This window comes from Dendropsophus ebraccatus, chromosome 3, assembly GCF_027789765.1.
Source record: "Dendropsophus ebraccatus isolate aDenEbr1 chromosome 3, aDenEbr1.pat, whole genome shotgun sequence".
NCBI lineage: Eukaryota > Metazoa > Chordata > Amphibia > Anura > Hylidae > Dendropsophus > Dendropsophus ebraccatus.
In genome coordinates, this window is record NC_091456.1 from 51,997,781 (window position 1) to 52,024,516 (window position 26,736).

The 26,736-nt window shown below is 41.8% G+C and overlaps 1 protein-coding gene across 1 annotated transcript in view; it reads left to right on the plus strand.

Moving 5' to 3' along the window:
- Nucleotides 1-14,243, plus strand: part of LOC138787101 (fructose-1,6-bisphosphatase isozyme 2) — a 29,158-nt gene extending 14,915 nt beyond the window's left edge. Inside the window, exons 3-7 of the mRNA XM_069964237.1 lie at nucleotides 143-235; nucleotides 2,018-2,158; nucleotides 2,232-2,369; nucleotides 4,799-4,918; nucleotides 13,974-14,243. Coding sequence (XP_069820338.1) covers nucleotides 143-235; nucleotides 2,018-2,158; nucleotides 2,232-2,369; nucleotides 4,799-4,918; nucleotides 13,974-14,168 — 687 coding nt within the window. The 3' untranslated portion in view covers nucleotides 14,169-14,243. The remainder of the gene's footprint in view (nucleotides 1-142; nucleotides 236-2,017; nucleotides 2,159-2,231; nucleotides 2,370-4,798; nucleotides 4,919-13,973) is intronic.
- Nucleotides 14,244-26,736: the final 12,493 nt, after the last annotated feature.

Sequence of the window (26,736 nt, forward strand, 5' to 3'; positions counted from 1 at the left end):
ACATAATAACTTATGTCTGTCATATGATTTTGGTGTAAACATGAATTGACATTGTTTATTATATTTTTCCAATCTTCTAGTACATTATGATGCAGTTATCTGTATATTTCTGCCAAAAATAACTCCTAATAATTTCTTTCAGGGTAAATATATTGTGTGTTTTGATCCTCTTGATGGTTCCTCCAACATAGACTGCTTAGCATCCATTGGAACAATATTTGCCATTTACAGAAAGGTAAGCTACTTAACATGACATCTGGGAAGTGGTCTCCGCAGAATGGTAAGTTTTAGCCTACTATAAGGACCAGTGGTCAGTGTAAAATAATTACAATATTTAAGTATTATTTACTATACATAGTGGCAAAAATTGTTACAAATATGTTTAAACATAAAAATATGATTTAAAGGGGTATCCTCATCACAGCTTATTGTTCTACAGATAGGGAACAACAGGTTGATCCCTGTGGATCCAACTGCCAGGACCCCCACTGTCCCTGCAGTAAATAGAATGCTCCCCACATCTGTGCTCCATTCATTCTTTATTAGGCCACTAAATGTTTCCAGGCAATGAACTCACAAACATTAGGCTGCCCCCATAGGTAGTTCCTGGGATTGTTGGGGGTCCCAAAGAGATCAGGTCACATTCTGATGTCACATTGCCTTAAAGTGTGTTTTGTCTACATTTACTTTTCTCCGTAAATCTATTATGTTACCGTGTTATCAGTGATATGCCGTGTCATGGAAAAAGGAGTTTAAACATTTACTGAGATCATGATCCAGAAGTCAATACCTGTGCGGGCCGAATAGAGAGTAATAGGTGTGACTATAGGAGGCCCGACTGGCAGTACAGACTACGTATTCCTAGATGACTGTTTAGAGGACGTAATTGCCGATAAGTAATTTCTTTTAGGATTTTCACACTGGACCATAAGAAAAGACTGTGAAATCTTACTAGAAATGCATCAGCTATACACAGACTAAATAACATTTAAATACCCATACTGGGTTGCTTCAGTAAAGTTATTGGTTTAAAGCGACTCTGTACCCACAATCTGTCCCCCCCAAACCACTTGTACCTTCAGATAGCTGCTTTTAATCCAAGATCTGTCCTGGGGTCCATTCGGCAGGTGATGCAGTTATTGTTTTAAAAACAACTTTTAATCCTGCAGCGCTGTGTCTAACGGCCGGGGCTTACATTTGTATATGCATTAGGCTGGCACCACCTCTCTGTCCTTTCTCCCCACCCTCCTCATGATTAGGAATGCTCCAGGCAGATTGCTTTATATTCCCCAGCTGTGTGTATAATGAACATGGGCTGGATCGTTAATACACCTGTGCAAAGCTCAAACAGCAGTAAATGTTCCTGGATCATTCCTAATGCTGAGGAGGGTGGGGGGGAGGGAAGGAGAGGTTGTGCCAGCCTAATGCATATACAAATATAAGCCCCGGCCGTTAGACACAGCACTGTAGGATTAAAAGTTGTTTTTAGGACAATAACTGCATCCCCTGCCGAATGGACCCCAGGACAGATCTTGGATTAAAAGCAGCTATCTGAAGGTACAAGTGGTTTGGGGCTGTCAGATTGTGGGTACAGAGTCGCTTTAAGTGTTTTGCCAGTGCAAGTTTATCACTTTGAGGTCCTCAGATGACCTTTAACTCCATCAGAGGGCTGCACATTAGATTGGGCCCTGCATCCTCCAGAGTGATCACAAATGCACAATCACTCTCCATTAGAATCTATAGAAGATAAGAAGACTGTCCAGTTTTGGAGTCAGCCGATCACACATCCTGGAGAATGCAAAGTGATTATGACTGTGTCTGAGCGGTCACACCTCTGCTTGAAATAAGGATGAAGTATATATGCAGAGCCTGGCAGAGAAGCAATGTATAGGGGGTGGGCCACCAGTTTTAGATTAAAAATTTCACATTGCCATTGGATAGCACACAAACTACAATGCACAGCATTTTACGTAGATGAGACTATTGCTTCCATAACATTGTGTGGTTAATTTTTCAGACAACAGATACAGAACCCTGTGAGCAAGATGCTCTGCAGCCTGGCCGAAACATAGTGGCAGCTGGCTACGCTTTGTATGGAAGTGCAACACTTGTGGCGCTCTCTACTGGCCAGGGAGTGGACTGCTTCATGTTAGATCCTGTATGTATTGTGAAATGTGTTCTCGGTCAGAGGATACAATAAATACATAGTAACGGCTGTACTTTCTTTGCAGGCGCTGGGGGAATTTGTTTTGGTTGACAGAAATGTTAGAATAAAGAAGAAAGGAAAGATTTACAGTCTCAATGAGGGATATGCGAAATACTTTGATCCTGCAATAACAGAGTACTTACAGAACAAAAAGTTTCCTCCAGTAAGAAAAAGTTTCTCTATTTATTATATTATGTTCATTTAACAAAATTTATAGATGGACTAGATCAGGGGTCCCTAAGACCATCGTAGGGCCGGACTATAAAAAAACAAACTATAATCAAATCCCAGTGCAAAATGCCCTCCCTCTTTCTTTCCACCCCTTACCCAGCCCCCACTCAACCCCTCACTCCCCCCTCAACTAGCCTCCCCTCACTCCCCCTTCACACACTCAACCAGCCCCCTCACCCCACTTTCAACTCCCCCCCTTCACCTTCACCCCCTCAAGCAGCACTCAAGCAGGTATGTGAGTTACCCCCTGTATGCAGGATCCCCTGCTGTGCCCCATATAGTAATAATGTCCCCTGCATTGTCCTCCATATACTAATAATATGTCCCTGCATTGTCCCTCATATAGTAATAATGCTCCCTGTTGTGCTCTCTATATAGTAATAATGTCCCCCATATAGTAATAATGTTCCCCTGCAATGTCCCCATATAGTTATATTGTCCCCCTGCAATGTCCCCCATATAGTTATATTGTCCCCCATATAGTTATATTGTCCCCCTGCAATGTCCCCCATATAGTTTTATTGTCCCCCTGCAATGTCCCTTATATAGTTATATTGTCACCCATGTAGTTATATTGTCCCCCTGCAATGTCCCCCATATAGTTATATTGCCCCCCTGCAATTTCCCCCATATACTTATAATGTCCCACTGCATTGCTACAAAAAAAAAATTATACTCGCCTAATACTGTCTTCTTCTGTCCTGGCCTCTTCTCTCCTCTTCAGCCGGTCAGTCGCAGGAGGGATACCCCAGCAGGTACAGCAACGTCATCACTGCCCCTGCCGGAGAATCCCTCAGAGATCATTTCCAGGTTACATCCGGGGCGGGGATCATTTCCAGGTTACCTGCTGGGGGATCCCTCCGGCGACTGACCGGAGGGATTCCAAGAGTGCGAGGGGCCCCGACCCGCCCGGGGATGACGACAACGGCGTGGATACGGGGCAAGGGCAGGGATAGGATAGGTGTGGAAGCGCGGCGGGGGCCGTAGTTTGGGGACCCCTGGACTAGATACTTGTGCACATATCAGATTACGAGTTTATTTTTTTAAAGTGTCACTGTCGTTTACATTTTTGGGGGCAAAAATCAATAGTACAGACGATTTTAAGAAACTTTGTAATGGGTTTATTAGCCTAAAAATGCATTTTTATCATGGAAAAAGCAGTTTGAAGCTCTCCCCCTGTCTTTATTGTTTTCTATGGAGAGGGAAGGGGTGGAGGGAGATGAGGCACCAAAACAGGACAATAATGAGTTAATTTATAGCCACATCACCAGGCTATCTTCTCTCAGGTCAGCATTGACCTCTCTGACCTCTGAATATCTGCTTTCACACAGTTCCCACTGTGTAATCATTTGTTCTCGGCTGCCGACTAATCTCCCTCCTTCCTCCTCCCCCTCCACTCTCCATAGAACAGACAGGACCTGACTGTGTAAAAGAGTCGAGATTTCCTGATAATGAGCAGTGGATGAGAGAGAGGAGGGGGTGGGGACCCAGGGTAAGTCTTTTTGAATGCAGATAATGGCATATTTGCCTAATAAACCCAATTACAAAGTTTCTTAAAACTGCCTGGACTATTGATTTCTGCAAAAAAATTAAAATGAAACGACAGTGACACTTTAAGGCCTTTATAAACATCTGGCCGGTTACAATGGTTCCACTGCTCCTGTGCACAAGGTGCAATAAATCTCCCCCCCCCCCCAACTTTTCTCTTCTTTTGCTGCTCATCTGTATTTTCTTATACTCCTGCCTACTTTATGCTGTTTCCAGCAATAAAGTTAAAATTGTTGTCTATGTGGTGCTAAAGTACTAGGCGGCTGAATAAAGTGGATAAGGGAAAATCCTTCGCAGTGTTCTAGCTCTTATGTCATAGAGGGAACCCTAGGCTGTCTGCCAGGGCTCGTGTCTACTTCCATTTTACAAAGTGAAAGTTATGGGACTATGTAAATAAATGTTCTTCAGGAAAAGAGCTAGAAACCGAAAGCATGAATATAAAGAGTACCTCCGCTTCAGAGGCGTTCGGGATCATATATTATAGAGCTATATTAGTATTTGTTATTAATACTGCAAATATCGATCCTGTATGTATGGTGAAATGTGTTCTAGGACTGAGGATGTAATGAAGTCAATAATGTAGAACACAGGCGTCAAACTTAGGCCTTCTAGCTGTTCCAAAACTACAATTTCCATCATGCCTGGACAGCCAAAGCATGATGGGAATTGTAGTTTTGGAACAGCTGGAGGGCCTGAGTTTGACACTTCTGATGTAGAACTTTCTGACACCAGTTTAATGGAATAAAAGAAAACTCTCTGAAATATCCCTTTCACCAGAATAAAGGGGATCATCTGTTCCTTTCTCTTGCTCAGGATGGCAGCGCTCCATACAGCTCCAGGTACGTCGGTTCCATGGTCGCTGATGTTCACAGAACTCTGGTGTATGGTGGAATCTTCATGTATCCAGCAAATGAGAAAAGTCCAAAAGGGAAGGTAACTATCCACACTTACACATTTGGATTAACGTGAGAATTAACTCAGCGGATCTGTCCCTGAATAAGCAGATTTGTTTTGTTTTTACTAGTTGCAAAGCTATATGTAGTACAGGGAGGCTGTCACATGTGCCTTATTTGCATTATACTTCACCTTCACATTATAGAAGTAATGCAATAGTGGGATATGTCCTTAAAAAACAGATCAAACATGAGTATTGTAGATTTTCAGTCATAGACAACAAATCTGCCGGGTGTGAACATACTCTAATTCAGTTGTTCAGTTAGTGTGGTCAGTTGTTGTTTTAATTACATGTTTTGACTGAAAATACAGATCAAATGCTGACCAAATGTAATGGATGGTCTACGCATGAGGAGGTAGATGCTGTGGATCACTAAGAAGTGCTAGAGTGTAAGGAGCTCCTGGTTTTCACCAGTGCCCACCACAAGGCAGGATGGACTTTGCAGCGGGAAACTTCCAGGCTGCTACCCTCAGGGAAGGATCTCAGTGACCACTGACTGAAGAACTGAAGGAGTGCTGGAGTCTGGGACTAGGTACTCTTCCTCGGTGGTAGAGGTGCAGGAGGCAATGTTAGGACGTAGTTCAGAGTGAAGTTGAGCTGGAACTAAGAATGGACTGACAACGACAACAACTGAGCAAGCAGGTGGAGACTATAAATACCCTCAGGAGAACATGCCAGAAGACTTCAGAGCCTTTGGGCTGTGCTTATAAATACAGGTAGTCAGGCGCATGCCTCCCACTAGAGGGAGCCCAATTCTCCAGGAGGCCAGTTAAGAGCAAGAGAAGCTGCCAAAGCCGGCTAAGAGAAAGGGAGATGATCATTGCGCAGTGCAACCCAGAGCAGGTAGGGCGTTGCTGTTACACCAAAATACTGTACGTGAACCAAGCATAAGGCCCCTCTCACATATCTGTTAATTCTGACTAGACTAGAGATGAGCGCAACTCAAGTTCACTCGAGACCAATTGTTCGCATTCGGTGGGGACAGAAGTTGGATGCAGCCCTAGGGAGTCTTGGAAAACATGGATACAGCCTATTATGGTTGTATCAATGTTTTCCAGGAATTCCTAGGCCTGCATCCAATTTCTTAATTCACCAGTATTTAAATATCGAACGATCAGTCTCGATCATGCTTGAGTTGTGATCATGGCTAATGCAGACCCATTCATTTCTATGGCCCCATACTCACATCTGTACATGTAACGCATGTGTGCTGGGGCACCATTGAGAGGTTGCGGGTGCACATCTATAGTTCTGTCCGTATTATATTGGACTTAGATATACCAATAACACCTAAGAACAGGATTGTGTTTTAAGTTGTTCTGTATTTATGATGTTCCTGCTGCGATACTTATGTAAGGTTGCCACACTTTGAGGAGTCAGAGGAAAAGTTACTAGGCTTGTACAATATGTCTTAACTTTATCATGAGTCAGTGACTCTGGTCATCCTCCACCCCAGAACAGCTGACAACTGATAAGAGATATACGGAACATGGTTACCACAGGAGTGTGTAAAAGACATGTTCTGACAAACTATGGGTATAAACAAAAAATGTGGAGCAAAGTCGTCTCGCTCATCATCATATGAACAAGAGGGTGCCTATCCTGACATAAACTATGAATAACTATGAACTGGAATCATATTTCCTTACATTATTGCTGACAGTTATTGTTACCTAATGTTCTATATGACTCTCCTTCTAAAGGTGCCTATACACCTTCATGACTGTTCTCTCCTATCCTTCAGAAAAGGGATACACAGTAGACCCTTATGTGTTAAAATCTTTCACCTACTTAAAGGGAATCTGCAAGCTGAAATTTACATTTCAAATTGCTGACACTGTTAGATAGCTGTTATATAGCACATAGTACCTTTCGTTTATCAGTCTGTGCTTCCAGAACATAGAAAAATGCTTTTATTCTCCAGTGATATGTGTTAAGAAAGGCTTTCCTAAGCTTTGATCTGCTGCCAGCTGGAATATCTGATAACTAAACCTCTCATACCTGACCTTGCCTGACTGATAGACAGCTGCAAACTGGGCTCCAAGCAGAGCAAGGGATAGGAGGAGGGAGAGAAAGGAGGTGTTACAGATTTCAGAAGATCAGGAACTTGGGAAAGCCTCCCTGACACTTTTTACTGGAGAATAAAAGCAGAATAAAAGCACATAATGGAAGCACAGACAGATATATGAAAGGTATCACGTGTCCCCTAGACCTAACGGCTATCTATTAGTTTTAGTACTTTTGAATGTGAACTGCATCTAAAAGATTTACTTTAAGGCTATGTTCACACACCTAGAAAAAGCTCACTTATCTACACAGAATAAAAAAAAAAAATGCTAAATGCATTAAGACCACATTCACATAACGCAAGTTTTCATTAAACAACGGCCGTCGTTGCAGGTTTGCAACAATGGCCGTTATTTAATGACAGCAACCAATTGCATTGAACTCTAAGGAATCCTGACCGGAGTGTATACACACTGGCCGCACAAAAAAACTCATGTACATTTTGACACGCAATTGACAGTGCAGACAATGTAAAGTGCGGCTCTGGCCGCACTTTACATTGTCTGCAATGGTTAATTGGAAAGCGGGCACATCCGAATGTGTCCCTGTGTCCACCTCACCTACTCTCCTGATATGTTTGGCATAGCTTTATTAACCCTTAAAACAGAAGATATCAGTCACTTTTTCTGCCTAGTAATCCTTCAGTTAGACCTATTGGTATGGCTCATGTTTCACATTGAATTGCGACTAATCCAAAAGTATATCAGAAGGCTTTGCCATGTAAAGTGAACAGGCACATTAAGGTATACATTTGGAGTATATGTCCTTGTGCATATATATAAATATAGTATGATCAATTAAAAATGTATTTAAGCAGGGTGATCTACCATATATATTGACTGTGCATGATGGCACCTAAAGGTGTTTGCTCACACCTGGCCTGACCTTTGTTCCACTGATAGAGCACAGTACTGTATGTTTTTATTTTGAGCTGCTTCTGAGAAAAGTCAGTAGTTTTATTGTTTTTTTTCTTGATCCGCCTGCTCTTTGTGAGCGTCCCTCCCTGTCATCCCTGCTTTATCACACAATGTTCCTGTTTATTGAACTCAGGCAACACAGTTCACCTGAAACACAAGTTACTTGGCTGAAAGCCAACCTGTTGCTTTGTAATAGAAGACCTGACACGTGTCCGGATTCTTACCCTCCCCCCACCATCATACCACAGGAGAGTGTTTTTGTTTGCAGTGCTGGCTTTTCCAATGGGGAAGTCTAAGATGTTTACTCTCATAGTTAGTGTAGAGGCAATTTTCTGAAGTCATCTTACTCTAAATTTATATATATATATATATATATATATATATATTCTGCCTTTTGATCAGTGAGCAATGTGTAACCATTAAAGCCCTGTAAATATTAGGCCCTTTGTTTTATAATGTGTCCAGTATAAGGAACTTTATTAATCAAATATACCAGTAAGACACTTATCTATGGTAAGACTTGTGTAATCACTTAGGATAATGCTAGTTCAGAAAACTGACACTGATCAAATCACCAACAAGTGGCAAACAGGCATAGGACACTGAGCTGTAAAGCTTGTAAAATATACATAAGATGTTAAAGGGGTTATCTGGGTAAACAATCCCCTTTCCTAATATCTCCCTTTGTTTAATATAAATGTATAACCTATATTTCCCTTTTTTCTCATATTTACCTGCTCTGGATGCCTAAATTCATCTCCTCTGTGTCCACTCTGACAACACGCTGCTCCCTCTTCCCTCCTCCCTTTCTGGACACAGGACATGTGATCTCCTCTCTGGGGGCGGGGTTAGCTGTCTGTTGACTTGTTACCCTGACCCCCAGGAGACATCATCTGCATCATCGTCATGCAGCTGTTTACTAGTGAAAGTGCTGCTTCCAAAGACTTACGTGTGTTCCTGAGCCTAGATTTCTGTAATATGAAAAGTTACTGCTTGCTGTCAGTGAATGCAGGCATATGTACCTCTCTTGGTGTCACAACTCTGTATATTGTAAGTGTTATGGATGTTCTTATAGTCTGGATGGAAGAAGAATGTTTTTATTCACAGTCAGCAAGCAGAGATCTAAACCTACATTACAACCCCCCCTCCGTAAACAGATGCCCATTATGCAGCACATAACTACACCATGTGCACCTCAGCTCTGCTACATCATCAGCTAGCATTCCATTGGGGTGATGTGATGCAAAATCAGTGAATAAAACAGTCCCGTGGTTACTGTGCAATAACAATGACAGCAGTGCGCAGGAAAGAAAGCTAAGACCAATTAGGGAGATGCATAATGGGAAATGTAGTTTCCTGGCCGGCGCCATCTTGGTTATCGGCTTTTAGAAAAACTTGTAACTCAGGAATGGCAGCAGCTAGAAAGACAGGAGACGGCTCAAAATACTCAGGGGGGTTTGGTGAGTAAGACCAGCTAGCATTTCATTTTTGAACTCTTAGGTGGATAACCCCTTTAATGTAAAACCATACTCCACTATACATCCCTGGTCAATGAGAATATTCAAGATGTAGGCTGTAATGTCATTAGAGTAAAAACAAGTAAGGACATTTATAGCGGACTGATTTTAGTGCAAAAAAGTCAAATTGTTCAAATTTAAGCGATAATTTTCTGGTGTAAACAAAGCAATGATCGAACTACAAACGAAATTTCATTCGTATGTCGTTGACCACATCTTTTGAGCTGACCTCAAAACCATTGTTAATCGTTCTCAAGTCTTTTTTTAGTGTAAACACTCATCATTCACAGAATTTCGATATAAATGCAGTTACAATCTTATTTACTAAGGATGAGCGGATTTACTATAGGAATGAAGCACTGTAAATTTGCTCATTCCTATAATTTAAGAACAACTTTTTATAGCAATTTATCTTCTTGTCTAAATGAGCGCTTAAGCGATCTATCTGTACCTGTAAAAGGACAATTACATTAGCAAATCAAAATCCCTAAGGATAGGGTTTTCTGAAAACTCTGGTGAATTAACAGATTTAGGCTATGTTCACACTGCGTATGATTCCGTTCGTAGATCGTTCGCCGCCGTACATGTGCGGCTGAAACTATGGGCGTGGGAAAAATAGACATGCGGCCGGATGCGTACAAACCGCGAACATACGCCCGTAGTAGAGTTATGCTTCCCTAGCTTGATTCGAAGCGATCTGAGGCAGGTCATTTACTTGGAAATCTTCGCCCAGCCCCGTAAACCACGCAGAACTTTTTGGATTGAAAAATCAAGTTCAATTTGGCTGAAATAAGTACTCCGTACGGGACCGCATGGAAATCCACGGCCGTGAGTTTCAACATTTCCGTCCTCAAACAATGGTCTTGTTCATTTTTCACGCCGCCATATACGATCCGGCCGTAAGCTCATACGTAGTGTGCACTGTGCGGGCGTATATCGTATACTTTCAAGCGAACGCATCAACCTCAAAACTACATGCGTATATTCGCGGTTCGCACTACAGACGGAATCATACGCAGTGTGAACATAGTCTCAATGTTTAAAGGGGTATTCCAATGTATTTAAAAACTAAACTGCAGCCTGATAGGGTTGTATAACATCCTCCCACGCCCAGTTCAGTGCTGGCACTTCATTCCTCTCCACTGCTTGTGTGTACTTACAGAAACTAACAGTTGATCCAGCACTTTGGGACACCTTGGGTCACTGAATATGTGTGTGTGTTATTGTTGGATTTTAATGAACATTTAATAAAAGTATGGAAATTTTACTCTAAAGTGCTGGATCAACTGTTACATTCTGTATGTAAGTCTACACACTTGAGAGAGACTGGACAGGTGAACTGATACCTTTTGCTGTATATATTACAGTACTACACTTACCCTGATGACATGCTCTCCCTGTTCTGCTAATGTATGTAGCTAGGTCTGTAACGTCCTCTGCAGCACACTGTATAAACAGACAGGTACCGCTGGACTGGGTTAGGTGAGTGTAGTGCAATTTGATATTTTTAACACTCTGACTCCAACCTTGACTTCAACTACATCATAAATGTCTGATGTTTAAAGGGATCCTGTCACCATGAAAATGCTATCTAATCTATCAGCATCATGATATAGAGCAGAAGGAGCTGAGCGGATTGATATACTGAATCTTTTCCATAAAGCTATATAACTTGTAATTTATTGATTGAAATCTCTGTTTCCAGGCTAAAGAGTCCAGGTCATTGAGTAGCACCGCCCACTGGACTCCTTATCACAGAATAAACAGGGAAAACCATTAGCAAGTTGCAAGTTCTACTGAATCTTTTGCCACAAAGATACATATCTATCGGCTCAGCTCCTCCTGCTCTATAACATGATGTGGATAGAATAGATAGGTTGGTCTTGGTGACAGGTTTCCTTTTAATAATTCGGAACATCAAATTTCCTGTACTTTAATTTTAACTTTGAACTTTAAATCACCTAAGATGGTACGGCTGGGTTTACACACAGTATACTATAGTATTTGGAACTCATTTTGGTTACTATTTTATTACAAAAAACAGGGTGGATCCAACACAGAAAAGGATGCATTGCACATCTTTCCATTATAGTTTTTCACTGCGTTGAATACTAATTACCTACAACTGCTGTGGCTTTAGAGGTCGGATACGCACTAAGCATTATATATAAAAAAAATTATAGAAATACAGAAACCATGAATAAGAACCAGGAAAGGTTTGAAATGGGTTGGGTTTTACCTGAATGAAAATAAAGAATATATGATTTTATGAGCTGAAGAGATTCTGACTTCTTTCCTGCATTAATTACCCCGGAGTCCAGGGGCTTCTCTTACATGCTTTCACCTTATTGGCAAAGGGCCAAGAAAGCATGTTTACACATTACCATGGTGCTGACCACAACACCTTTACTTTACAAATTTGCAACAAGCTCTGCATTTCATAAATTATACAAATATATATTTTTATGTCCAGTGACTGACCATATACTGTTTATGAGGTTAACCTTATTACATTACTTATCTAGAGCTGAGCTTTGGCCCATATTAATACACAAGTCTCTTGCTAGTGGCGGAAAGACTGTTCACATTCCTTAAAGCTTATCTAAGCTCCCATACGGTAATGTGGTCAGCTTTGCTGCATTTCTGCAGTTTGTTTTCCCTATGGCAAATGACTGGACAGTGTTTGGTTTACCAGTGAGCAGTTTTCAGACCCTGAAGAAGGACATACTATATAATACTATGTATGCTATATAAAGAATGAACTGTAAACCAATACCCAGAATTGGACTAGCGGCTATGGTGTCTTGTGAGGCAATATTGAATGTGATCATGTTGAGTGTTTTCTGTTCCAGTCATTTTAAAGGGATTATCCAGGCTTTTAATAACTGGACACTTTCTTCCAGAAACAGCACATTTCCTGTCTTCAGTCTGGGTGTGGGTTTGCAGCTTAGTTCCACTAAAGTGAATGGGGTGAATTGTAATACAACTTGAGGACAGGTGCGATGCTGTTTTTGCGAGAAAGTAGCTATGCTTTTTCTAATCCTTAATTACACTGTGGTGGTTGCTCCACCGGTGTGGTGGATGACCGGTCACTTACCAGATGGTGAAGTGTGACTCCACTGTAGAAGTGGTTGGTCGGGTATTAGCTCAGCCAGGTGTTATGTTGTTGTGACGCCAGTGCTGGTTGGGCACATAGGTATGCTGGCACACCTGCTTTTATTTTAGTGAGGGTAGCTATACCCTTTTCCCTGTGGTCAGTAACCTGCCGGCCTGTTTGGGGGTCCCTTGGGCGCTTATCACGGTGGTCCGGAGTGGAGTTGTGACCCACCCGGACTATCGGTACCACCACCCACAGAAAGGGCAGATGACCTAAGGAAGATGTAATGGCTGTGTAGGTGCTTAGAGAATAACCACTGAGTCCAGTTAAATAAATAACTTCTTTACTTTTAGAAATACTTGATACAGTGATATACAGCGGACTTCTATCTTGACAATACACTTAAGACTTTAGTGACAGTATCTGTGCTGAGAGCTTAGAGAGTAGTGCAGCCGTGCAGGCTGGGTTGCGTGCTGAGAGGTAGAAGAGGTTCAGAGAAGTAGAGAGGATGTCGAGAGAGTCGCAACCCAAAGTAGTATTGTGCTCTGCCGGAAGTTTAGAAGTAGAATAAATGAAATATTTGAGAGTAGATAGAATACTTGTGCTCGTGTTTTGACTCCTTGGTCTTTGCACCACCTATTGCTCCCCAGTGTCGGGCGACATGTCCAATGAGGGTGACACAAGCCTCAAACGTTGTTACCTGGATTGAGCAGAGTGTTCAGAGTTTTCGGATTACACCCGCGTTGTGAGATAAAGTACGTAGGCTTCTAACAACTTTGCTCTATCCGGATCAGTTCTTCTTTCTTCAGGATACTGTCCTGCACCTTTAGACTTGTTCAGTAGGGTTATGCTGTCCTATCTAACGGTAGAATAAACTAATGACAGAGAAGCTGAACAGAATTATGTATGACTTACATTGTTCTGTGCAGCTAATCCAGAGATATCCTCCTGAACAACATGGACAATAAGTAGTCCTCTCCATTATGTGCATGAGCCAGGTAGTCCTGGATATTCATGATCAGTAGAAAACTCCAGCCACCAGCATCTGATTGGCAGTTAACTGCCTATACACAGCATGGATAGATAACTGTCAATCATCAGCTGGAGGGAGGGGAGAGGGGTGTGGCAAGAATACTATTCTCCTGCATATTAGGAGAATGGCTGATCAGAATCATGTGAGTAATACACCGATCTGTTCAGAATTTCTGTCACTAGATTATGCTGCGCTCATTTAAGGCAACATAAACCCAGTGACAGATTCCCTTTACCTACAAGCTACACAGAAGTTAGCCTACTTACCTCTGTAAAAGGCTTTGGGCTCTGACACTTGCGTACTTCCACATTTAAAGTGTCCTTAGAAATGAGTCTGTACTTTTTTCAGTTACTATGCATAGATATAAAATGTCACCAAGTTGTTTTTTTATGTCCTTTGCAGCTCCGTCTGTTGTATGAGTGTAATCCTATGGCCTTTATTATTGAACAAGCTGGTGGAATGGCAACCACAGGAACTCAGCCAGTGCTGGACGTTCAGCCGGAATCTATCCATCAGAGGGTGCCGCTCATTCTTGGCTCTCCAGATGATGTTGAAGAGTACTTGGCTTGTGTGAAGAAACACCAGAAGAGCAACTAGTTGTGTTGTACATTCATGTACATGTATTTCTGCAGCTCTTAACCTGTGTGTGAATAAATGATAAAAAGTAATGGACAGATTTGGTCTTATTATATAATATCTTATTATCTCCGTAAGTGCTGGATTCTCCAGAACTCAGTGCTCTTTGTGTCTACTATTTGCTTTGCTACCATATGAAATAATTCTGTTGAATCAGTCATTTGACTCAATATGCTGAAGCCTATGCCATACAAGATTACACAGACAAGAAAACTGATGTTCCATGGAAATCATGGAGCAGAGTCCAGAACCCTTCATTCTATAGTCAGCAAGCAGAAGAAGCTGAAAACAAGGGAGGGGTGCTCTGCTGATCCTGTCATGCTTCACTTCCCTGTCAGCTGGTGTTACCATTAACTTCACCCACTGGCAGTACCGACAAGATTCATGCATTCCCTGTGTGTAGCAATGTGCGGGGATCACATGACAAGGGCTTGCTGGAAGGGAAGTCTTGTCTGACCTGAAAGGGTTACTCACACGCACATTAGGAACATGAGTGCTGACTCATGAGAGATTGAAGCAATGCTATCACATGTTGTTGGTTCAGAACGCTTGCCATTGTTAGTTGACAATTGACCTGTATTTCCGGTATAGTGATTGTCATTGAATACATTTAGTTCTAAATCGATCAAGTGCTGATCTTAACACAATTTCAGAGGCATCTGTGTTTGTATAATAAACTCCAAAAATTCTGCAATTTATCAGCAAACCTATAGCAATGTAATTCACAATCCTATCAGGAATAGTAGGCTGGTTTTGATGTGATTGTTTCCATTATTTTGGTGTGAATTACGCAACTGCTGTAAAATAGCAGCAAAATGAGCATTACTTTACTGCAATTCTGCGAAATAGTGGAGAGATTGCATAAAAACACAGCACTAGACTGAGTTTCCATGATGTTCCATGTATGTAAAGGGTCGGTTCACACCATTTAATTTGAGGGTCACAAATATGCTTGTTTTACATGGAAGAAGACCCTACAGTTTTTGCAAGCTTTTTTTGTTTCTTTTTGGAGCCTTTTTATGCATGTCCTGTTTCACAGGTATTCAAATCAGGTCTTTGCTTGTAATTTTTTTACTATTTTAAAGTGTGCATGCACCAAAAGGCTCCACAAATGCAATTATGTTTTTCATATGTAAAATAGCTTAAGTGTAGCCTCACACGTACCGTATCGCAGCGGATTTGACGGTGCGGATCCACAGCAGATTTAATCTAAATAACTGAACACAGCATCAAATCTGCTGCCGATCCTGTACCTGTAAATGCACTCTCAGGCTATGTTCCCACTAGTTATAGACTAAATATTATATAAATATGAGCTGGTGTTATAAAATAACGTCCAATAAAAACGACTGTCATTTTGACAGTGTGTGAACGTAGCCTAAGACAAGTACCATGCACTTATTTTTATGGCTGGTATAATTACCTCTAAAAACTCAACTACTTTTGAACTTTCCAACCTTTTGCCTTAGAATTTAATGCAATTCAATGGGAAGAAATTGACATAAAGTAGGTGTTTTCTGAGGGCGTGAGACATGCTCTAAAGAGCTATGTGTGCAAAGAATGCTATGAGGTTAAAGGGGTATTACGCTCAAACATAACATTTCATATATTGTTTTCCATGGTGAGATTAACAATTTGTTTCTATTATATTATTATTCAGTCTCCTTTCCCCAGTTCTGAGCTGCTGCTTTCTGCTAAAATCTGTGTGAGTTTTTCTCTCCATCTCTCCCTCCTCCCCCCTTCCTTCTGAGATGGTTGATGTAAACAAGTCCCTATTTGCAACTTTGTAATGCCAGCAGGTAATCACAGTAAATTCATTAGCAACTTGATCTCAGATGGGCTCGTTCACACTGAGCAAAAGCAGCTGAATTTCTGCGCTGAATCAGCACTGAAATTTCAGCTGTTAAAATAGGTGCAAAGCTAATTTCCATTGTGTTGAACGGAAATTCTGCTCTGCAGTTCACACGGTGGAATTTCCGCACTGAACGTTCCGCGGCTAATCCGCTGTCCGCCAGAAGAATGAACATGTTCATTCTTCCACTAGCGGAAGCCTATACAAACCAATGGGGCTCTGATTTTCAGTTTCAGCGTGGAATACACGCGTATTCAGCGCGGAATACAAGCGTAATACAAGCGGAAATTACGCGCTGAATCAGTGCGGAAATGGGAAAAAAAGGGGGGAGGAGGATCCTAGTATATATTCTGGTAAAATCTAGTTTACTCGCCAAATACTCGCTGAATTTCAGCGCTGAATGCATGCGGATTCAGCGTGGATTCCTCGAGTATTCCGCGCTGAGTTTGTCAAGAGCTGATTACGAGCTGAACACTTTCCTAGCGGAATACGCAGGGATTCTGCTTACATTCTGCTTATATTCTGCTCGGAATTCAGCGTCAGTTGATTTCAGGCGGAAATATTTCCTCGCGTAATCCGCCCCTTTTGCTCTGTGTGAACGTAGCCTAACCCTCCCAGTATTACAAAGAAGCTACTATGTTGCAGATATAGTCAGGGACTTGTTTACATCAGTCATCTCAGAAGGGAGGGGTGGGGGAGATGGAAAGAAAGGCTCACCCATATTTTTGTGTCTTAAACAGAAAGCAGCAGCTCAGAACTGGGAAAGGGAGACTGAGCAGATAATATGACCAGAACATTCCCATTGAAGTCTATGGGAGGAAAAAAAAAGCCACACCCTCAACTTGCTGCATTTTGGATAAAAAGCCAAATAGCCTCAAAACACACACAAAATAAACATAAAAAAGCTGTGTGTGTTTGTTTTTTATAAAAAGAAATATACCAAAATGCTTTTACAATTTACAATACATCAATTAACATTGTGGAATAAAAAACAACAGAAAAACAAACCACAATAGCACAAGTTTTCAAGAAGTAATGTATTCGGCATAACGTAGTTCATTGTCACGTTCCTCTTATACTTAGGCTTCCTGCCAAAAAGAGAGTCATGCTTTTGAGTCCAAGACAAAACTCCATGGTGGGACGCTGCAGAATATGTTGGCACTGTATAAAGACTATAGGCAGTCATGGAAGTAGAAGACTGACATACGCAATCTTGGCCCGCTAACAGGTCATGTTTTGAGGATTTCCTTTTGTATTTCACAGGTGATATAATTATACTCCGTGCATCAGGTGTTCTTTGTATGAGATAAACATGACCTGTTGGTGGCCATAAGGACTGGAATTGAGAAGCAAGCTCAGACTGGCCCACAGGGGAACAGGGGAATCCCCCGGTGGGCCCTACCCCTTGGTGGGCCCCTGGCAGGAGATGGGCCTCCTAGTCTAACTCTTTTTGACCTAACAGCATTTGGAACACGAATTACAGCTGACAGAAGTCTCGTAACAAATGACAGGCAGGCAGTGGAGTGAGGGAAGATAATAAAGAAACTATACTCACCAGTCCCCGTGCCCCTGGATCGCTCTCTCCCTTAGCAGCTGGAAGTCATTTTCAGTCATTTTTGACAGGGTCCCGTGTATGTCATGGCCCCAGCAGCGGTGTCCATCCTCAGTCAGTGATTGGCTGAGCGGGCGATCCATCAGCCAAGTATGTGATGTTGCAGCTGAAGGAGCTGTAGGAGGCTGGTGACTACTGGATATCATTAAGGAAGAGCTTCGGGGGCACAGGGATGGGTAAGTATATTTTCTTTATTATGTTCCTGCACCTCCCAGCCTACCTGAGATTTGTTAGTTTCATGGGACTTCTTCTTTCAAGAAACTTAAGTGCCATGTTATGCTGTTTGCATAAAGTGACTGACAAGTTACTAGTAGTGAGCCAGCATTGCTGGTCACATACACAGCGCTGTGCAAAGTCACTATAGTAATGTGAAAGGTTTGGTGCTTGTTATATCTGGTGTAAGCAGGGTGGGCCCCAAGAATCAAAGATCCTTAATTTACTTCTACTAAAAACCCTCAAGCTTTCCAGTACTTATCAGCTGCTGTATGTCCTGCAGGAAGTGGTGTATTCTTTTCAGTCTGACACCGTGATATCTGTAAGACTGGAGACTGGAGATTTTATTGATAGAAGTAAATTACAAATTTCTGTCACCAGTTTATTTGAAATAATTTTTTTTCTGCAGTACCCCTTTAATACTGTGGACTATTTTACTTTTAGGGTAGCTTCACACACACCATATCGCAGCGGATTTACTGCTGCAGATCCGCAGCAGATTTGATCTAAATAATTGAACACCGCATCAAATCTGCATCATCAAATATGCTGCAGATCTGCTACAGATCCTGTACGTGTGAACGCACCCTTAAACAGCTTGATCCCCCCTTTTGTACAGTCAATGCAGTTTCTCCGTTGATTAACTAATCAGGTCATGACCGATTTCCTATAAAAGCCTGGATAATATACTTTTACATGGCACCCATACTGTCTTTACTCTGGAGGATTTCCAGGTAGGGATTCCCTCCTTCTCTATTCATTTCAGCAGCTTGATGTATAATACTCTTTGGCCGCCCTTTCCACATACAATTACATCAGATTGTCAGCAGTCTCCTTCATGTAAACAAATCCGCCATATATAACCGTATACCAGTGGATTCTAAACTGACCGGAAATGCTGGGAACTGTAGTGTATAGAAATATCTGTGAAGTTGGGAGGTATGAATGAAGGAAGGACTGACTGCAAAGCATTATAGGGATGTCATGTGTTTTCAGTCATCATCATCATCATCACCATAAGCTTTACAGCAATGGAGCAGCTTTATCAATCTGCCAGAGACAAAACACGGTCTAATTTCATATCTTAACAAGCTCTTATAAAATTAAAGCAGATATTTGATTGGTTGCTATGGGCAAGTTAGACTGTCTAAATTGTGTATGGCAACCAATCACAGTTCAGCTTTTATTTTACCAGAGTAATTTGAGAAATGAAAGCTGAGCTGTGATTGGTTGCTATGGGCCACATAAAACTATAGTTAGTGTGGCCTAACCATAAGCTGTTTGCTTGGTCACAAGTATGTTTAGTGACCTCTGCAGTAAAGCGCATCACCAGTCATTAATGGGTTAATGCTTCACATTGTGTTTACCTTCAGTAACCATGGCAACCGTGCACTGTGATGACAAGCGCTTATGTCATAAAGAAAGTTCCATAAAGCAATGCACCGCGCCCTGATCAGTGCCATCTTGGATGCGCCAGAGGACCTTGAGCTTGTATACTTTACTGCCCCCTACCCTTGATGTAATTTGGAGGTTCTAGCAGGGGAAAATGGGTGGTTTGCTTTAGACTACTCCTTTATCAAGTCTCCACCTTCTTGAGAAGTGGACCTGGATCTGTGAAGGAGAAAGGATACAGCCGCCATCAATAAGGTGACAGATATTGCAGCCAGATCTCTCTCACATCCAGTTTATTATATTTATAATATGGTTTTACCCTCTAAGCCCAGGGGAGGGGCAACTCTCCAGCCATGGCTCCCTCGAGGTTTCCCCCACAGGGGGTTTTTCCTCGCCTGAGTGCTGGAGAGTGACTCTTTGTGAGTCGGGGGTCTGCCATTTTCAGTGTAATGTAATTTTAAATAAAATTGGGCACCTTTGACATCTGATTACAATGTGTTGTGTCTTTATTTTGCGTTCTTTGGTTTAATTTATTTTGCTTGGCAGTTGGGGATCCATCACATATAGCAGAGTCATAAAGCTGCACAATGAGAGCAAGTAGGATGGAGCAGTAGATAGTAGAACTGCATGTATGTGCATATCCCTAATTTGAAGGAACACCAGGGTCACACCAATCATAGCAACATGGACACAACTGTACAAATACATCATATATACACAACCTAGTGGCTCTTATGTGTGGACAGCATGAGGGGCAAGGCAAAGTATTGCGCCCCCACAACTATACATCCAGGTGTGGGCTAGGTAGCTGCCCCCTCCCCCTGCAAAATCCACAGGATAGGGGATATTAAGCTGATTGGTTGGGGTCCCAGTGGTCACCAGAATGTGGGGAACGTGTCCCCCTCAAATAAACAGTAGGGACAGTGCTCCATTAATTTTTTATAGGTCTTGTTTTCCCTTATCCTGTGAATAATTTTGGGAGAGGGGTATGTTCTCATGTAGTATACGGCTGGACCCAGTCTAGGCTTTTTTTCAGAAATATGGCATATAGCATTTTTTGGGGTTCAAAAACGCAGAGACCAGATGTTAGCTGATGGGGAGAAGCTAAACGCAATACACATAGGACATTTTTCTGCTATGTTTTTTTTTTTTGTGAAATCATAGCAGGCTATGCGGGAGATTTATCAAAGGGTGTAAAATTTAGACTGGTGCAAACTGCCCACAGCAGCCAATCACAACTCCTCTTTCCTTCCAGCACTGCCTAAAGCTGAGCTGTGATTGGTTGCTGGGGGCAGTTTGCACCAGTCTAAATTTTACACCCTTTGATAAATCTCCCCCTATGTGTTTGGTACAGTATTTTGCCAGACTTCTATAGGGGGGACTATTGTCATGTCTATATGGAAATTATTGTTTTTTTTCCCCAGTTCTTCGACAGCAAACCTGGAATCACATGATAAAGAATCACATGACTTGTACTGAAAAAAACAATAACAAAAAACAGTAATTTACACTAAAATGGGAAAAAAAGTGCCTGAAAAAACACCAAACAGCAAGAAAATGTGCAACAGTCTTATTCTTGGTTCAGATTTATAGTAAATTAAATGGGTACTCTGGCAAATTTTTTTCTTTCAAATCAGCTGGTGTCCGAAAGTTATAAAGATTTGCATTTCACTTTTATTTAAAAATCCAGTACTTATCAGCTACTGTATGTCCTGCATGAAGTGGTGTATTCTCTCCAGTCTGACACAGTGCTTTCTGCTGCTACCTCTGTTCATGACGTGAACTGTCCAGAGCAGGAGAGGTTTTCTATGGGGATGAGCTACTAGAGAGGATCGAACAGGGCAGATGTTCAGGTTCGTACAAACCCGAACCATCGGCATTTGACTCCCGCCGCCTTCCCGTTCCGTGGGGAAGGTGGAGACAGCCCGAGTACTGCCTGGAAAACGGATACATTCTAGGTAATAGGCTGTATCCCCATTTTCCAGGCGGTATTTGGCGGTAAATGAAAAATGAAAATTGAAAGTATACTTTCGTTATTATGTTCCCACACACCCCTGCCTGCCTGAAATTTATCAGTTTAACGGGACTTCTCCTTTCAAGAAACTTATGTGGAGTGACTGAAGTTACTAGCAGTGAGCTAGCATTACTGGTGACATACACAGCTCTGTGCAAAGTCACTATAGCAATGTGAAAGGTTTGGCGCTGGTCATATCTGCTATATGTAGGGTGGGCCCCTAGTATTAAATTCCCTGGTGGGCCCAAGGTACCCCAGTCCGACACTGTTGAGAAGCATTGCGCTATAGCACCTTGTTAACCCTTAGACGACCCTGGACGTAGGGTTACGTCATGGAAGTCTGTCCCCAGACGACGGACAGAGCGCTTCATAGCAGGTGGGGGCGGAGCGCGCTTCATAGCAGGTGGGGGCCGGCTGCAATCAGCAGCCGGGACCTCACCGGTAATGACACGCTGCAGCGATCGCGCTGCCGCGTGTCATTAACCCCTTAAACGCCGCGATCACGGCGCGACCGCGGCGTTTAAGTGTAAGTGACAGGGGGAGTCCCCTGTCACTTACCGATCGGGACCCCCGCAGTGTGACTGCGGGGGTCCCGATCGTTGAAACGGACTGCCGGAGGTCTCTCACCTGCCTCCGTGCGGTCCGATCGGCGATCTGCTACACTGAGCCTGCAAAGGCAGGCTCAATGAGCAGATCGCCGATAACACTGATCAATGCTATGCCTATGGCATAGCATTCATCAGTGTAGAAATCTAAGTATTGTATGTACAAGTCCCCCAAAGGGACTTCAAAAGTGTAAAAAAAAAAAGTTCAAAACACCAATACACTACCCCAAAGCCCCTCCCCCAATAAAAGTCTAAATCACCCCCCTTTCCCATTATATAAATAAAACATATAAAAATGAATAAATAGATAAACATATAATATACCGTAGCATGCGTAATTGTCCGATCTATTAAAATATAACAAGCGTCATTGTGACCGGTAAACGGCGTACACGAAAAGAGGGGAAAAAGTGCGCAGATTACCGATTTTATGTTACATTATATATTAAAAAAAATCAATAAAAAGTGATCAAAACGTCCGATCTTCACAAATATGGTATTAATAAAAACTAGAGATCATGGCGGAAAAAATGACAGCCCATACAGCCCCATAGGTGAAAAAATAAAACCGTTATAAGCGTCACAATAAGCCCATTTTATTAATATTTAATTGGCAAAAAAAAGGATTTCATAAAAAAATATATATATAACATTAGAGAATCTGTGTAACCTGCATATGGTTGTGTTCGGACTGACCTATAGAGTAATAGTATCATGTCGCTGTTACCTTATAGTGCATTACGTAGACACAGGAACCCCCCAAGCCTTTCCATATTGCATTCTTTTTTACGATTTCACCTATTTATATCTTCATAAATAATATATTTGGAATTCCATCGTACATGTTATGGTAAAATGAATGACGCCATTACACAGTACAACTATTCCTGTAAAAAACAAGCACTTACATGGCTTGTAGATAGAAAACTGAGAGTGCTGGAGCTCTTAGAAGGGGAGGAGGGAAAAACGAAAACACTAAGATCAAAATTTGCGCGGTCCACTGGGTCATTTTGGGCCTGGTCCTCAAAGGGTTAAAACTAAACATAAAAGTGTGATAATTGCAGAATATGTAAGAAAGTGCAATGTAAATAGTGATATTTATTTCTTTAGGGTTCACATATACTGCAGCGCTTAACAATGCTGATACTACATAAACAGCCAAAATCAGACTTTAAGATATTTTAAAAAGAATATAAAAGTAAATTCCAGCTGAAATAGCTTCACATGAGTATAAAATAGCAGCAACACCATGATGACTAAACATTGCATAACTGCACATTCGGGATGTGGTTAAGATATCACGTCATTATGCCTGTCTCACTTTTGTGGTACTGCATTACAGAACATAAGGTTTTGTCTTTTTCCTTTTGTTTGCATTAAATATTGAAGACTTGACATATTTTATGAAGTCTCTTCCAAATTGAAAGTACAATATATGAAACACCTACTCAACACAATAGACTTGTCATTACAAAAAACTAGAGAACTAGTTTTATACACCAATCTGCCATGACATTAAAGGGGTTATCCAGCGCTACAAAAACATGGCCACTTTCCCCCTACTATTGTCTCCAGTTTGGGTGGGTTTTGAAACTCTATTACATTGAAGTAAATGGAGCTTAATTGCAAACCGCACCTGAGCTGGAGACAACAGTAGGGGGAAAAGTGGCCATGTTTTTGTAGCGCTGGATAACCCCTATAAAGCCACCTGCTAAATATTGTGTAGGTCTCCTTGGTGCCTCAAAAGAGGTGGTGTGTGGCAGATCCTCCAAGGATTGGCACATCCCACAGATATGTGATCAGACTAAAGCCCTATTCACATGTCCGCAATTCTGGACAGAAAATAGGATCAACGTATTTCAATGGCCACATATCCGTATTTGTGTACAGAGCTGTGACCCGTGCCGCAAAAAAAATGACGGGCCCTAGTGCGGACTGAAATTCCTCTATGGACAAACCAGTAGTACCCTATGAGATCCAAAATGAGATACAAAAATATGGATTTGAAATCCTCAAATAGTCACTAGATGATTATTAACCATAATTTTTCATTTTTGAGAATCAGCAAAAGATTGTGATGTAATACAGATCGAAATTGGGGGATTGCTAATGAAAAATATTTGTCAAATTTGCGGAGTGAAAAATATACTGACGTGTGAATAGACCCTTACTTGTAGATCTGAGGAAGCTGGAGACCAAATCAAGACCATGAACCATTTGTCATGTTCCATTCCTGGACAATGCATGCAGTGTGATAGGGCAAATTATCCTGCTGAAAGAGGCTACTGCCGATAGGAAATCCTTTTAGGGGTGTACCTGGTCTACATAAATGCTTATAAAGGTGGTACCTAATCTATCTACATAAATACCAGAACTTAAGATTTTCTACCAGAATATTGCTTTGTCTGTGTCGGCTTGCCTTCTTCTCATAGCACTTTCTGGTGCTATCTGTTCTATGGTCGTCCATGTGATGTAAAAGAAAACGTAACTAGACTAAACCGCCTTCTTCCATTGCTTTATGGTTTCAGAATTTTTTGCTACAACAGTGATGTAGGGTCAGCCCATGCGTCATTTCTAGAGTTGAGCATACTTTGAGCGTGCTCGGGCTAGTCCGAACCCGAGCGTGTGACATTTGATTAGCGGTGGTTGCTAAGTTGGTTGCAGCCCTAGGTAGCTTATGGCTGTATCCATGTTTATCTGTACCCCTAGAGCTGCCTACAACTTCAGCAGCCACCACTAATTAAATGCTGCACGCTCGGGATTGGACAAACCCAAGCGTGCTTGAAGTTTGCTCAACACTAGTCGTTACCACTGATAGTAATAGCTGTCTGGTATAAGAGAACCCAAACATGTTAAAGGGAATCTGTCAGCTCCCTGGCCCTACCTTAGGTGCTGACAGTGTGCTGTAGCTGGCAGTCCCCTAGTGAGCATTGTGCCTTTTAGTAATTTTCCATACAGTGGATTATGCACAATTTCATGTCTTCTACTGTAATGAAGAGGCAAAGAGGAGTTGTTTGTGCCACACTCTGGCACCCCTCACCACTCCTTCCTCCTCTTTCTTCTTCATGAATAATCAATGCTGTCACTTGCTTGCTCATCTGTCAGTTTATCTGACTGCAGATCAGTCCTCTGTAGGCAGGTTGTGTCTGAAAGAAACACTCAGATATAGATGAATCTCTCAGCCCAAATGTGTTGGAGCTGTGGTCTAGGATAACTCACCTGTCTAGAGACCAACAGTTCATTCTCTTCCATCTTCAGATTCTTTGATGGAAATTAAATATAGGTCTTTATTTTTTTCTCCCTCATCATTGTATAATTTTTAAAGCTATGTTCAGACAAAGTATTTTTGTTCACTATTTTGAAACCAAAACCAGGAGTAGATTAAAAACGAAGAAAGGCTATGTTCACAAACTGTGAAAACTGTGTAAAATATTGACCAAAATACTGAGCAAAAATACCGTGTGTGAACATAGCCTTAAAATTACACAATAATGAGAAAAAGAAAAAAAAAGACCTCTATTTCATTGCTATCAGGGGATTTGAACCAGATAATTAACTGCTGGCAGGTCTCTAGACAGGTGAGTTACCCCTAGACCACAGAGATTCAACTATATGAGTGTTTCTTTTAGACATAACGTGCCTACAGAGAACTGATCTGCAATCAGAGACACTGGCTGACAGCTGAGGGAGCAGGAGGCCGGGCAGCATTGATTATTCATGAAGAAGAGGGAGGAGGAAGGAGTGGTGAGGGGTGCCAGAGTGATGCACAAAGGAGACACTTCATTACAGTAGGAGACCTGAGATTGTGCATAGTCCACTGCACAGAAAATTACCAAAAGGCAAAATGATCACTAGGGGACTGGACTGCCAGCTACAGCACACTGTCAGCCCGGGAGCTGACAGATTCCCTTTAAATTCAGCTATTTAGTTACCTGTCGCAGGTCTCTTCCTTATCACGATGCAAATGCCTGAACCACAAATCATTGGGATGATCCTGAGCAGCATCTGTCTGCCCTTCCAGCCTAGACTAATATATTTCTCTTTCTATATCAGAACAGGGAGAGATCTATTATTCAAGGCTGGTGAAACAGAGAGAAACTCTCTCTGCCAACCTGATGACTGACAGAAAGTATGACTGTAATGACGGTTTCCCTCTAAGGACCTTGCAGAGAATTTGGACAGAGAGAATTAATTCCGGTGAGACCATAATGCGCATAACCCCCACTGGATCCAGCGGGGGTCATACGCATCATGGTTTCATTGCAGCTCCGTTTCCAAGAAGACCTGAACTTCCAGATTAACAGAGGATCACACCACTAATCCGGAAGCAGGCCGTAATGACAGGTACACTTGAAAGGTATGTTGCAGATTTTCTTTTGATGCCCTATTTGAATACATTGCTCTGTACTTTCCTTTGTAAAAAAAATTCTGACAACTGCCAAACAGCTAAGAAATTTTTTTTCAGACCGCAGTATCATATAACACTGTGTACATTCCACAATTGTCACAAACACTTCCTTTCTACTAGGTCATGATAAAGGAAACAAAGGCATGTTACGTCCAAAGGTCTCAGGTGTTATCCTAGGATTTCCAACATGTCAGCACTATAACAGGAACTACTCGGTGAAAAGCAGTAGAAGAGTGTTTCCCACCCATGTTGTAAGGTTTTGCCTGGGCCTAAGGGCTCATGGATGCCACGGAAAAAACTTCAAAAAGCACTACAATTACACTAGGAAGGCCCAATCTAATATACTATATAAAGTCTCTAAGATGAGATTTTAGGAACCACATATTTTGCTTTATACGTCTTCTCTACTGTCTTGATTGATGATTCTCTAGAC